This window comes from Diospyros lotus, chromosome 3 (assembly GCF_014633365.1).
Source record: "Diospyros lotus cultivar Yz01 chromosome 3, ASM1463336v1, whole genome shotgun sequence".
Lineage (NCBI taxonomy): Eukaryota > Viridiplantae > Streptophyta > Magnoliopsida > Ericales > Ebenaceae > Diospyros > Diospyros lotus.
Window position 1 is genome coordinate 936,623 of NC_068340.1, and position 14,178 is coordinate 950,800.

The 14,178-nt window shown below is 38.7% G+C and overlaps 2 protein-coding genes across 5 annotated transcripts; both read left to right on the forward strand.

Annotated features, from left to right (window-relative positions):
- Nucleotides 1-2,592: 2,592 nt before the first annotated feature.
- On the forward strand, nucleotides 2,593-10,761 carry LOC127796687 (pto-interacting protein 1-like). Of its 4 annotated transcripts, XM_052328973.1 has the most exons (9): nucleotides 2,593-2,837; nucleotides 2,974-3,097; nucleotides 5,130-5,222; nucleotides 5,831-6,081; nucleotides 6,172-6,298; nucleotides 7,162-7,435; nucleotides 7,761-7,893; nucleotides 8,749-8,835; nucleotides 10,336-10,761. In XM_052328973.1, exons 3-9 carry the CDS (start codon nucleotides 5,138-5,140, stop codon nucleotides 10,465-10,467), a joined length of 1,089 nt encoding a protein of 362 aa, XP_052184933.1. In that variant the 5' UTR covers nucleotides 2,593-2,837; nucleotides 2,974-3,097; nucleotides 5,130-5,137; the 3' UTR covers nucleotides 10,468-10,761. The 4 variants fall into 4 exon arrangements, with proteins under 4 accessions (XP_052184933.1, XP_052184932.1, XP_052184934.1 ...); XM_052328972.1 differs by lacking the exon at nucleotides 2,974-3,097 and having other exon boundaries at nucleotides 5,118-5,222; XM_052328971.1 differs by lacking the exon at nucleotides 2,974-3,097 and having other exon boundaries at nucleotides 2,595-2,837.
- Nucleotides 10,762-11,913: 1,152 nt separating this feature from the next.
- Nucleotides 11,914-14,166, forward strand: LOC127796688 (autophagy-related protein 8i). The gene is made up of 5 exons (XM_052328975.1): nucleotides 11,914-12,101; nucleotides 12,225-12,280; nucleotides 12,700-12,752; nucleotides 13,675-13,793; nucleotides 13,891-14,166. Exons 1-5 carry the CDS (start codon nucleotides 12,062-12,064, stop codon nucleotides 13,989-13,991), a joined length of 369 nt encoding a protein of 122 aa, XP_052184935.1. The 5' UTR covers nucleotides 11,914-12,061; the 3' UTR covers nucleotides 13,992-14,166.
- Nucleotides 14,167-14,178: the final 12 nt, after the last annotated feature.

A 14,178-nucleotide genomic window follows, 5' to 3' on the forward strand; every position in this document is an offset into this window, starting at 1 on the left:
ATGATCGTCTTCCCCTCGATGCGATCTCTCTCGCTGAGTCCGATTTCAATCCTCTGTGCGGTCCCTCTTGGGGGGGCTCCTCGATCGCGACCGTTGGTCATTCCTTCCCCGAGAATCACTTGCTTTGGCCACGTAGCTCTTTAGGAAACCCCGATTGATGAGCTCCTGAATCTCCTCCTTTAATTGGTGACATTCCTCCGTATCATAACCATGATCATGATGAAAATGACAGTATTTACTTTGGTTCCTTTTGTCGGATGGCGCCTTCATCGGTCGAGGCTTTTTTAAGTAGTCTTTACCCTCAATAATAGCAAGGATCTCTGCCCTCAGGGCATTCAGAGGAGTAAAACCACCCGAATCCCACCGAGGACGATGCTTTTCCCTTCGGTCGTCACTTTTCCTTTCCTCCGGATGCTTCTTTTTATCCTTCTTCTCCACATGCTCCGTCCTCTTAGCCTGCATGACCTTTTCGACATTTATGTACTTTGTGGCCTAGCCCAATATGTCCGTGAACGTACTCGGGGGCGTTTTGGCTAATGACTGGGCGAAAGGGCCGGGCCTCAAGGCGTTCTGGAACGCCACCATAGCTACGCTGTGGTCAAAGTTCTCTATGCTCAAGGCCTCCATATTAAATTGTGAGACGAAGTCCTTCAAGGGCTCTCCTTGGTTCTGCTTTATACTTACCAAGGCCATGGTAGACCTTCGATGTCTCCGGAGAGGTACAAAATGCGCCAGAAAGCTGCCTCGGAGTTGCGCAAAACTTACGATGGAATGATGAGTCAGATTTGAATACCACGCCCGTGCATGCCCCTCCAGGGTGGCGAAGAAAACCCTACACCATATTGCATCTGAGGCGTCCTGTACCATCATGTGAGAGGTAAAGAGATCGAGGTGATCCATCAGGTCAGAGGTCCCCGCATAAGGCTTAATGGCCGGGATGCGGAGACGCTCCGGTGGTATGGCCGCCATGATCTCCGGGCTAAGGGGCTGATTTATCCTTGCTCCCTGAACCTCTCCAGCCTTCGGCTTTAGGGTGGTCATCTCCTCCTCTAGCTGCTGCAATCTTCTTTCCTGCCTCTGCTGCACAAACGACAAGTCAAAAGACTCGTCTGCCTCGCCATGGCGATCATCTTGTCCTGGCCTCCGAGGATTCTCATCTCGTCGATAGGACTCCTCCTCTCTTGGGGGCTCGTGCCTTTCTTCCGCCCGAGAATGCTGGGCTTGCTGATGCTGGCGATCCAGAAAGCCCATGAGTAGCTCCGTCAATCGTTGCACTTGACCCTCTAGGAGTGCTATCCGATCAGATGGAGGCGGAGGGCCCTCTGGACTCTGAGCTCTTCCCGGGGGGTTTCGGGGAGGGTTCTGCTGACTTAGCTCTGGAACAGGGTTGCCCCCCGCGGCCCGAGATGGCTGTCTTCTGGTTGCCATTTAAGGCAAAAAAGAGCAATATTGTCTCCATCCACTGCACTGGAGAGACAGAAGAGAAGAATGTCGGGCCCCACGGTGGGCGCCAATTGATGATGCAGAGCCGATCACCTTCTTCTGTTTCGAACCAAATACTTGCAAAATGGGTGGGGACTTGCTCCCCCGGTCAATCTTCGACGATCAAGTCATATCTCTTTTCCCTCAAATTCAGTCTATTTACTTAGATTATATGCCGGAAAAAAGAAGGAAAAAGCAGAAAAAAACCCTTTTTCCCTTATCTCGCCTTCCCTTTTAACCCTTTCTCGGGATAGGGATCATGGAGAGATCTTCGGGATCTCCCCTCCACATTTTTCCGAACCTTCCTGATAAAGATTTCATAATAGCATCCGTCTCCGAGGAGTTCAGGATAGTTGCTGCCTCCGTGATCTTCGACGAGTTAGTCTGTTCCTACGGCCTCGGAGATTTCCTTACCGAACGCCCATCCGATTGATGTGACGATGCTCGTCTGCCACGTGTCTTCTAGATTTAAACAAGATGATTTCGGGCGAAAACTCCCTATTAAGAAACATATGTTCTGGTCGTCACTGGATATCTGCCTGGGGTATTGGCGTAATTATGGGACCGAGGGCATTCCCCTCATCAAATAGATTTATTATTATATATAAATAACAATAAATATAAGTTTTAATACTTGTCACAATAATAAGAATTAAACGAAGCCAATAAGTAGGAGAAAGGGTTTGGTTTCTTGTAATTTAGTCTGTCACATGAGCTGTTATAATTCCTCTCAATGCATTTATTAAGGGGAAATTTTTAAACGAATTGTAGGTATAGTCTAAATAGATAAGTTTTTATTTACTTATTTAAAATTAAAATAATTATAAAAATTCATATTTTAAGTTATAGTGATAAAAATAATTCGAATTTTTACTCAAATAAATACAATTATTTGTTTAAAATTAATATAATATAAATTTAAAATATATATTAAGACTAAATAATAATCAAAAGACTAGGTAGATGGTCGGAGACCAAAATGGATTCGCCGGGCAGACCGTAGACTGAGATTGATACGAAAAAATCTCGCTTGGCATGCTAACCTAAACGCGTTTTTATTTATTTTTAATATATCATGATATTATTATTGATCGACGAATAATCCTACGCCCAACCAGGGGCTTATCCTGCGCATCCCCATCGCCGACCCCGACTTTAGGGATTCGTAAATCTCTATCGCCTCTGCCTTCCTTTTTGTCTCCCTGCCCGGCCCAGTGATCCCATCTTCCTCATTCCTATTTTTGGCTTTCGCGTGTAGTAAGTAGTAGAAGACCACCGCAGAGCGCCGGATCCGAGGAGTTGAAAGCGGAGCGGACCACAGTAGCAAGTCGATCACAGTAGTTGTCGTCTCCTCCGTAAGATTCTTATTGTCTGTTTTCAGCTTCCGCATCCATATTTTCCAACTCCCTACTAAATGCTTCCCATTTCCTGTTTTCTTTTTAACTGCGTTTTATTTTAATATGCGATGCGATCGGCGATCACTCCCGATAGGCGTTATCCAATTCATCCGTCTGATGGGATTCCTCGGATTCATCGACCTCACTGTCGAATTCTCTGGGTTTATCTTTGTTTAATTGCAAATTGATGATTTGAGATTGCTATGTTGTCCGATCTGGTAATCGATCTGCCATTCGATATCATGCTTGCTCTAGTTAATTGCGCCTTTCTACTGGCATATCACTATTACCTGAAATATTCTACGAATGTTTTTTTTGAATATTGCGTGATATTCATAGGTCAATACTTTCCTCTGTGTTCTTTGATCATTGCTGGTAATGCTAGTTTTGCCTGTTGATTCGTTTTCCTTCTTTCATTCCTCCTCGGTGATGCGTTTCTACTTTGATTTACTCGATCTGGTTAGAATACTGCATGACCGTTATTCAATTGCCTGTTTCTGCTGCGTAACCAAAAGGCCTGCACACTTTACTGTACTATGTCGGATCTGTTTAATGCATAATTTAACCCATATCTATTCTTCATTCGAGCCAACAACCTAGATCCCAAACTCTTGGATGGACTATGCAATACTTCATTCCGATTGACATATGAGTACTCTGATCTGCACAATACTGACAGCATACTTATTGATTTGTGCAACATTCACAGAATATTTGTATGCCAATAACTCCCCTCCATCTCAACAAGTCTACTGCATGTGCCAAGTTGCAGGCACACGGATAACACGGTGGCTAATTACTTGTGTGAAATTCCACCTGTTCTAAATCCCCCAATCAAGCACCTCTGTCCTGACAAATCCCCCTGGAAACATCTTGCCTCCATTGTGCTTCAGTGGCTGAGAACAGCTCATAAAGTTTACTCCCAAAGCCTTCTTATATGGCCAATTACTTGTGTGAACTTCTGCCTCATTTAAATACCCAATCAATCACCTCTGTCCTGGCAAATGAACATTTTGAGATTTTCTAACGTGCAATTTCTCATTTTCAATAGTCTTGTCCATGTGTCTAATTTCTACTAAATACTACTATTGTTGAATGTCAAGAAAGAGACTTGGAAATAAAAGGATTCAATCGTTCTTCTTCTTTGGAATGGGCCGATTACAAAATATATACAGACTTCCTTGCTGAATAAGGAAGTTATTTCCTAGGGAAGTTTCCAAATATGGTTTTGGAAACTTTGTACAGAATATACAATACAACTCCTATTGGAAAGATTACAATAACATAAATATACAGCAATCTAAAAGACACATCTTCTGTTTAGGAAACTAGAATCAATCAATCTAATTCTGGAATCAATCAATCAGTGATTATAATCAATCATTCCCTAGAGCTGTCAACATTGAATGAACTTGCTTCTTACATGGGATGGTTGAACTTATAAACTATGAGAATAAAAATCAAATTTGCAAACAGAATAAACTAATTTCCTGGTACCTGTGTGGCTGCGCCAAGTTGCATGATATGAGACATTGATATGATAGTCACAGTCACACGACGTGGAATATTTTGTAGCAAACAACTGATGAATTCTGGGTTGCATGTTACAAGTTTTATCTTATGTATCAAAATAGTGAGAAATTATTTTCTGCACTCTATATGCTACGGAATTAAGTGTAAACATTTAATATTATTTCACAGGTTGATATTTCCTATTAAATTGGAGAGGTTATACTTTTGGTTCTTAAGTTTAAAAACTTGAGGAATTAATTTTTTTCATCCATTTATTCAATGATTTTTCTAGTTATTTCTTGAAATCTTCAATGTGTTCCATGGAGTCTTAAGTGATGAATAGCTTTCCTCCAAATGCCCAAAGTGTGTGTGCTTTTGAGAAGATTTAACGGAATTATAGGACTTGTTTGGACAGCTGTCCTGCATGTTTTGGGTTGAGTTTGAGCATTGTTAATGCCCATAAGAGAACCATTTCCCCAGAAATTCTCCAAGGTTGATGATTTGCTGCATGGAAAACCTTAGCATATTACTTCATCATCATGGCTTATTTGTAAATGATGGATTTTCTTTTTGAATGCGCTTGTTTGTATTTGGATTCACTCCTCCAGGGAACATAGTCTTTATCCTTGCTGCTCTTTCTCTTTCCTAATGAGCACATGTGCATAATTTCAATATATATGCTTACCGCCATGCTGATGGGTGCAACTTCTCACTGATGCCAACAAGAAATTCTAACAGGAAGAATCATGAGCTGTTTCAGCTGTTGTGATGATGATGATGTCAATAGACCTACTGATGCGGGAGGCTCATACATGGCAAAAAGTTCAGCTGGTAATTTAATGGGCCTGCTATATTTTTTCCTTTGATAAATTGATAGAGCTCTTATATTACATTTGCACGCGTAATATCAATTATAAAGTGACTCTTTTTGCTAACCTCAAACAGACTAGATGCAGCAGCTTCCTGACCAAGTTGAACGGAATTTCTATACTCAAGCTTGAGTTGATGTGGTTCTGGTTTCTTTTGACTAATCTGTAGAAAAATTGTACCTGACTTGAAAATTTTGAAACTTGTGTTTTATTTATTTGAGAGCGGATGCTCTTCTTTCTTTTTTCTTTCTCCTTGTTGCTCCATTTCTTCTTCTTATTCTTGTACTTCTTTTCTGGGTCTTTTTATGGTTATTTCCATATCAGCGACTAGTAAAGGCAGAGTGAGTATTTAGGCTTTGGATTTGATACATCTATACTTATTATGTTGCTCTATCATATATATCATCAATAATATTGCAAGTTGTGAAAGTCAATTTGCTCCTATTGTAGAGAACCTTATATCTGTTTGTCCTTTGGTCAAATATTATGCAAAGTTTATCTTTGTTTCCTTGGGTTTGATTCTGAATTTACTTTTGTTTATTTACTGATAAGTGGTAGTTTATCATTCAGGAAACACTGGAGGTTATCATGTCACAGAGGCTGCATCAAAGGGTGCTCAAGCTGTGAAAGTCCAACCTATTGCTGTGCCTGCCATATCTCTAGATGAACTGAAGGAAGTTACAGAGAACTTTGGGACTAATTCATTAATTGGGGAGGGCTCCTATGGGAGAGTGTATTATGGAGTTCTAAAAAATGAGAGGGCTGCTGCTATTAAAAAGTTGGACTCCAGCAAGCAACCAGATGATGAATTTTTAGCGCAGGTTGATTTGACATTCTTAATTGTTTTTGCCATGTGATTAGACATATGTTGTTATTTAGAACTAATCATTCTCTTACTTGCAAATATGTAGGTTTCTATGGTTTCAAGGCTGAAACATGAAAATTTTGTTGAATTACTCGGTTATTGTGTTGATGGGAACCAACGTGTGCTTGCTTATGAATTTGCATCTAATGGATCTCTACATGATATTCTCCATGGTATGTAATTACTTGATAATAACATTTTTGAAAGATCTATTCATTTTATGTTCTCAATTGGTGTACTTCTTGGCTAGAAATATTCAACTTAAGCTAGAATGTTACCTGGTCTTTGTTCTATAACTTGGGTTCTGAAACAGTTCAAAATGTTCATATCTTCCTATAATATTCAGCCCATTTTGAAGTTAAATATTAATTTTTTAGCACCTAGCTGTATATGTTTCCTTAATCTTTGTATTTCCCCTTTTGTTAAGTACTTTTTTCTTTTACTAGTCATTGGTATATTGTAATTGGGAATGTGCTTACGAGGAATCGTGTGCATGTCACGGTTGTGAAGTGACAATAGGATCGCACTCCTAATTCAGATTGAATTAGGAAGATACAATCGGTTTAGTAGAGAAAACAGAGAGAATGAAGAGAGAAGAAGAAGAGATTTAGAAAGAGAGAAAGATAGAAGAGAGAAGGAATATCAGAAATTCTATTGATCGTCGTTGCCCTTCCAAGAGAGACTTGGAAGGTGATATACTCGGGTAGGATGGTTGCTGCCACAGATGATCAATTCTCCCCAACGGCTGTAACATCTTTTGTCCTATTCTAGCCCTTTACATGTCGGCAATCATTGGCTAACAAACTATTCTAGAAATTACAGCAGTAAATAAGAAATACAAGCAATAAAAGTAATACTACAAATTATAGCATAATGCAAAAAATTAAAATTCATGCTACTAAGTAGTATTGTCATGACTCGTGACAGTGCAGAACACTGGTGCAGAACTAGTGATGCGTTCTTTATGATGTGCAATCTTTGGGCTTCATCTTTTGCCTGAGAGTAAGCTTACAGTTTTTATCTTTTCTTAATGAAGGAAGGAAAGGAGTTAAAGGAGCACAACCAGGTCCTGTTCTTTCATGGGCACAGCGAGTTAAAATTGCTGTGGGGGCTGCCAAAGGGCTTGAATACTTGCATGAAAAGGCTGATCCGCACATCATCCATCGAGACATCAAATCAAGCAATGTTCTACTTTTTGATGATGATGTAGCTAAAATTGCTGATTTCGATTTATCAAATCAGGCACCTGACATGGCAGCTCGTCTTCATTCTACTCGTGTTCTTGGAACGTTTGGTTATCATGCTCCTGAGTAAGCTCTCTTTGCTTGTCGATGGTTTTGATTTTAGGCTTATTTGTGCATACACCAAGGGTACTGCCAAGATGGCTGTTTAAGGCTTATCAGAATGAGTATCACTGCACTGAGCTTGGGAAGGTTAGGGTAGGCAACGTTTCATTTGTTTTTTGTGGGAAAAAAAATACAAGATGGCCATTTACACCTTAAAACCTAAATGTGAAATTTCAGTTGTTGCCAGATGACATGGTATGTGTATTTATCATTTATGATGTCAGTCATGATTGCAAATACTCTGCTTTAAAATATTTTATGTAAGATTCAATGTTTTGTTTTTTGGCAGATATGCAATGACTGGACAGCTTAATGCAAAAAGCGATGTATACAGCTTTGGTGTTGTCCTTCTGGAGCTCCTAACTGGGCGCAAACCCGTGGATCATACATTACCACGTGGACAGCAGAGTCTAGTGACATGGGTACTGATTTTTCCATGTTCTTTACCATAGGCAGGCATAGAAAAAATCAATATTCTCAAATCCGGGTAAAGTAAAATATATTTACCAAAGCCACCTTGTGTTTTGCAATCACAACTTCAATCCCAAAGTTGTGATTACATCACACAACTTCTGTGTTTTATGCCAGCTTTGCGGAAGCTCAAAATTGCCACCAAAAGCAGTGTTTTCTCAGTACTTATTGAATGTGTAAATGATGATCCCACCACTCGCTACTAACTTATTAGACTAGGGATGCTTTCCTCTAGCTGCCTGGTCTTTGGTGCCTCAGCAGTTGACTCTTCCTCTGCCTTTGATGAAAGCTTTATTGCATTCCCAGTTCAGATGACTACCTTTGTGGTTTTAGTTCTGAACCATCAGATCTGGTTGAGGCGCTCAAGGAGGGTGTGATCAGATTTTGTCTTTTGTGGATTGGAGAAGGGTTAGAAAACTTCGGTTAAAATTTGAAATCTGGGTTGAGAGAGAGAGAGAGAGAGAGCCAGATGGTTTGGTTTGTGGAAAAGGCTGCTGGGTGCGGTTTGGTTGCATTTTAGCAAGTCTTCTTTCAAGTTATGCATCTAGTATCCACTCTACTCTAATTTTGAAATCCAAATTGAAGTTGTGCCTACAAAACGTGGCTTTAAAAATGACTCAATTTTGGTAAATATGTTCTATTCTGCCTAGGTTTGGGAATCTTGATTTTTAATTGCCTGCATATGGGGGGGAAAAACTCTAATTTTAGTGTTTTTCTGCCTTGGGTTATTATTTCATTTTTTTTATTATGATATGGAGATATTTTTCTTTATGCCCAGGCTGATTAGTGTAGCTTCTCTTTTCTAGGCTACACCAAAACTTAGTGAGGACAAAGTCAGGCAATGTGTTGATGCAAGACTTGGGGGAGATTACCCTCCAAAAGCAGTTGCAAAGGTATTGGAAAGCACATGCTGCTACTATATATATTCTATGCATTTAATTCTACGCTTATTTTGTTGGTGCTTGGTAGAGCATTTTGGTAAAGTGGTAGAGCACTTTCTACTTTATTTCCATGTTAAGAGGAATACAAAAACTTATGGTAACTAAGTTGCAGATTTGGCAGATTTCCCGCCTGCATTGCAAGATATAGGACATGTGAAAGTCTTAAAACAAGAACATTGTTTTTGATAAGATAAATTACCTAAAAGAACACCCTACTTTCATCTTGTTTTTAAATCTAGACTCAAAACTTCTAATTTTATCAATTAGGATACTCAAATTTCACTTCAAACTGTAGATATTACCACTAAGATCTCTCTCTCTCTCTCTCTCTCTCTCTCTCTCTCTCTCTCTCTCTCTCTCTCTCTCGGGTGCCGAAAACACCAGCGCTAAAAAAGTGGGTTATGGAGCCCCCCACCACTGCTGAAACCCCCACAGCTATGGGGGTTCTGCTGCAAAACCCCCCACCATGTGGAACTGACTGCCGTCAAAACAAATTCTTCTATTCCACAGAACATAAATGCACTGTTGTCTCGAGTAAAAAGAACACCTTTTCTTGAAACAAAGTTAAAAGGAGGGACCAATTCAAGGTTAGCATACAGGTCTAAAAGAAGAGGGTAAGTTAGAGAGGCAGGGAATAATGAAGGAAATAACAATGCAAACTCAAAATCAGGCAGTAGAGCCGCAATTTCAATGGAGGATCACACAGCATCCATTGTTTAAATGGAGAAAGATACAAACTTTGAACATCAAATACAGCTGATCAAAGGATCGGAAGCCTAAAAAGTGTAACTAAAGATTAAATACAACAAGAGTTCAACCCAAATGAAAAAAATGCACCTTTATTAAATTGTGATGAACATGAGGAACGCCATATCTAGTGAAATCAGGAATAAGAGTGGAAATTGAAGTGGGAGAGAAAGGGAAAGAGAAGGCATGTAGTGAGAAGAGTTTAAAACAAGGAAGGGGCATGGCAGGGAAAAATAATGGGTTGCGTCAAAAGGCTAGAAAGATTGAACGAGGGATCTAGGCATCCTGCCAGGCAAGAAGCTCCAAGGCCCCCTTTGATGTCTTCCCTCTTCCTATTGTAGAAATCCCCCAACATGGTTGTGGGGCTTCTTTGCTGATGGGGCTGACGCTCATATTTCTCTAGCGTTGGTGTTTCCAGTGAGAGAGAGAGAGGAGTTTGCCATGTCATTAAACAACAGTAAAAATTGACGGACCTTAATGATAAGTCTTTATAATTGAAGTGAAATTGAGAATTGGATACCTCAATTAATAAAATTAGAAGAGTCTATATTAAAAGATGGGTCTATTTTTGAAATCAAGGTGAAAGTTGAATATATATATATATATATATTTGGGTAATTTACCCTTTTTGATACCTAGCTAGTCTATAAAGCTAATAGGTTGCTTTTTTTTTTACTGAGCCATTTCTCTTCATCTTGGATACAGATGGCTGCTGTTGCTGCATTGTGTGTACAGTATGAGGCTGATTTCCGGCCAAACATGAGCATTGTGGTGAAGGCCCTGCAGCCGCTTCTACACACTAGGCCAGGACCTTCTGGTGAGCCTGGCCAAACCTGAGCACCTTTTTGGTTCACTTCTTTCTTGCTGGTGAAGGACCTTGCTCTTGCATGAGCACAACTAGGGAACTGTTTTAGACAACATAGCAGCTTCTGTAGATGGTGATTGGTGTGCACTCCTCCTATGTTTCCATTATTTAGATTTTATATATATATATATATATAATTTTTTTATAACGTTTTGAGGCTGTATTTCCTGTATATCCGTTTTACATTGGATATTTATTGCTTGTTGCGATGGATTGTGAAGAGAAAACCATCAATGCTGCAGTGATTCGGGGCATGGTTTATTTTAGACAGGGAATAGTCCTGATTCCCCAATGGATGAACACACAAACAATTGTATTTTTTCCAGCTAAGAAAACAAGGAATAAGCCCAAGTGGCAAAATCCATTCAGTGGCACTTAAATGGAATGATAATTCTGATAATGCATTGAGAAACTCTCTTATACTTATGTGCAGAACTAGTTCACCTTGGTTTCAGATTAGAATGTGGAATGGCTAGTTTAGTTTGTAGGAGATGGTGACAACCATGCTTTTGAATGAGAATGTGTTCCTCGTATCTTTAATAGAAATGTTACTTTTGACATTCAGAATGCCTTGCACTATAATGAATTATTCCCTGTTTAATATTTTATGCCCCAAATGTTAAGGGCAGGTTTTAAATAGCTTTTAATTTTCTATTTTTGGTTTTTGTTTGATTTTTGTTCACTTTTAATTTTCCTATAAATGAATGAAAATCTAGTATGTCCTTTAATAATTTTAATTTGTTTTTAGTTTTGTTCTTGATTCTTGTAGGCTATGTTTTTTACGAGTTCCTTTGAGCTATTCATTTGTGATTTGGGTGTGAAATCTCAAATCTAATGTTTAAACATAATTTTGTAAAAATGATTTGAATTTGGGTCCTAATCCAATGATAGATTTTAACTCAAAGAATCGAGAGATTTTTAAATTATGTCAAAAAATGTGTTGTTTAGACTAAAAAATACATAATCATATAAATATATATGGTATATAATACATGCATATAAATATAGATATGTATTAATCTGTTTGATTATTTGTTTAGTTCTCCATACTTTGGTGCTAAAATTAGGAGGTCTCCCCTCATAACCATAGATTTATAATAAGGGCATTTTATTTGAGACTAGGGTTTAATGAATTTTGTAAAATAATATTTGAAAATGCACTACATTTTTTTGTCATACTTGCAAATAAATTTGATAAATAATATTTATAAGTTGATAAAATGTATAATAATTTTATTTAAAATTAAATTTAAAGTGTTATATCAATTTATAAAAGTTATTGGTAGATATATCTTATATTTCATTTTAAAATGGAAAGGAAAGAAGGATGAGCTGCAGCAGACAGCAGTGGAGGATCGATTTGTTTATGAATAAATTGTGGCGTAAAGGCTGGGCCTTCCCTTTAATCAATAAACAAACTCCTTTCCTTTCCTTTCTTTTCCTCTGATCAATTTCCTCTCTCTCTCTCTCTCTCTCTCTCTTTCTCCACCTGGCTCTGATCTAGGGCTTCTATCCACTCGTCGTTGAAGGAAGCCATCATCGATACAGACGCAAAAAAACACAAAAATGGGCAAAACGACATCTTTCAAAGAAGAGTTCACCTTCGGTTTGTTTCTGCAATCTCTCTCTCTTCTCTTTGTTCTCCGACCGACCTTGCTTCCTGAAATTCAAATTCCTACGTTCCTCTCCTCTTTTTCTTATATTTCAATCTTGACCAAAATTGATGCAGAGGAACGATTAGGCGAATCGCGAGATATCATTGCCAAATATCCAGATCGAATCCCAGTAAGTTACATCTCCGTTTCCCCCCTCTTCTGCTCTTTTCATTTTCCTATTATTCTTGGTTTTGACCATCTGATTTCCTTCCGTCTCTGTACCTTTATGGCCCCTGGCTTCTACTGTTTGTCCCCAAAATGGTGTTTTCTTTGCTCCTGGAATCAAATTCACCGCAAGTTTGACTATTGTTAAAGTTAATCATCTTCTACTCGTCCTTTGATCTGGGAAGCATTGGTTCTGTGGGAATAATCCTTGAAATTATTCATGGAATCTGTTACTCGGGTCATGATTATGAAGTAATTGCGTTTTGCTTTTGGCACCTTAATGTCCCTATAGAAAGCAATGCAAAGAACCTACCGAGCTTTTGCTTGAACATGTACCATCTACGAATTTGTGAAATGAGATTTGACAACGTTACCGCATTTCAGGTGGTGGTTGAAAGGTATTCGAAGACTGAACTTCCTGCCATGGAGAAGAAAAAGTAAGTCCTGCATTCACTTGGCTTCTCTATGAATGTGCTTTTGAAGGAGTGTGGTTGTCGCACCTACTAACTCTGTTTATGTGTTTCTTTTGCTTTTCGTTCCTATTGCTTTTGGCGTTCTCAGCTTCTCTATGTTTGTTTTATCAACCTTGTTTCACTATCATGCCATTTTTCCACAACAGTTGCTCTAAATAAGCAACCTTTTCTTCTAGCAATTTTGATTTCTCAGTTAGACAGCTAGTTAAATTTTTGAATACGCTTATATTTTCCAGGAAAGATGGTGTTTTTTGCATTGGGCTAGGTTCATTGACTTAATCATATTGCATATTTGCCCTTGTTTCAAACATTTTTTATTTGTTGCCTGGGGAACATATTGGTGCTTCAGGACACAAACAATGATCAATTTATGCAGGGGAAGAAGAAAGTTTCGTCTTACACGGTTTGGATGATTATTTGTTGTCAATCAATTGAAATAGTATCACTTTTGTGAATTATATCATCTTACTTTTTTCTCCCTTGTGATCTATCTTTCCCCCCGCCCTTTGTTCAATTAACAGGTTTATCCCCATATTACTATTTGCATAATTTCATTGATGACTGGTCTAATATTACTTGTACCTGCTATTTTTGTGTTCATTTTGAGAGTTTTGACAACATAATCGTTAGCCATATAACATTAACACATTTTTCATCTTAAATCATTTAGTTTGAGCATTCGAATCTCTGGTAGTTCCACTCAGATATTGTTTTGTAATTCCATATTTTTCTTCTCTCCTCGCCCCCTTCTTGTGTCAACGGGGAACCAATTAGCATAGGCTTGACCGACTTAAACTCAAAAAACATTTCTTTATTCAGTCATTTCTCTTTTTTATGGAGGCTGATCAGTCTTTGTATTTGTTTATGGATTCTCTATTGCCTATAGATACCTGGTACCCCGAGACATGTCTGTTGGGCAATTCGTCCACATCCTGAGTGGCAGGCTTCGTCTAGCTTCTGGAAAAGCTCTCTTTGTTTTTGTGAAGAACACTTTACCACAAACATGTAAATTCACCCCTATATCCCTTGGCATCTTGTTCTAAGTTTTGTATTTTTGGCAAGATCATATGGTAATGTATTTATTTTGTACACTGACCTGCAGCAAGTCTGATGGAGTCTGTTTATGAATCCTTCAAGGATGAGGATGGGTTCCTTTACATGTGCTACAGCAGTGAGAAAACATTTGGCTGTGCTGATTGGTGATCCTTTGTAAATACTTTCCATTTGCCTTGGGTCTGATCTAATGTGCTTGTGGAGTATATGCGTGTGTAAGCTGAATTGACTGGTGTGTATTTATCTATCATCTACCTTGTAAATTAGTCAGAGATGGGAAATGATCCGCAAAAAATAGATGCACATTGGCTCTTTTTATTTTTCATTTGATGCTTTA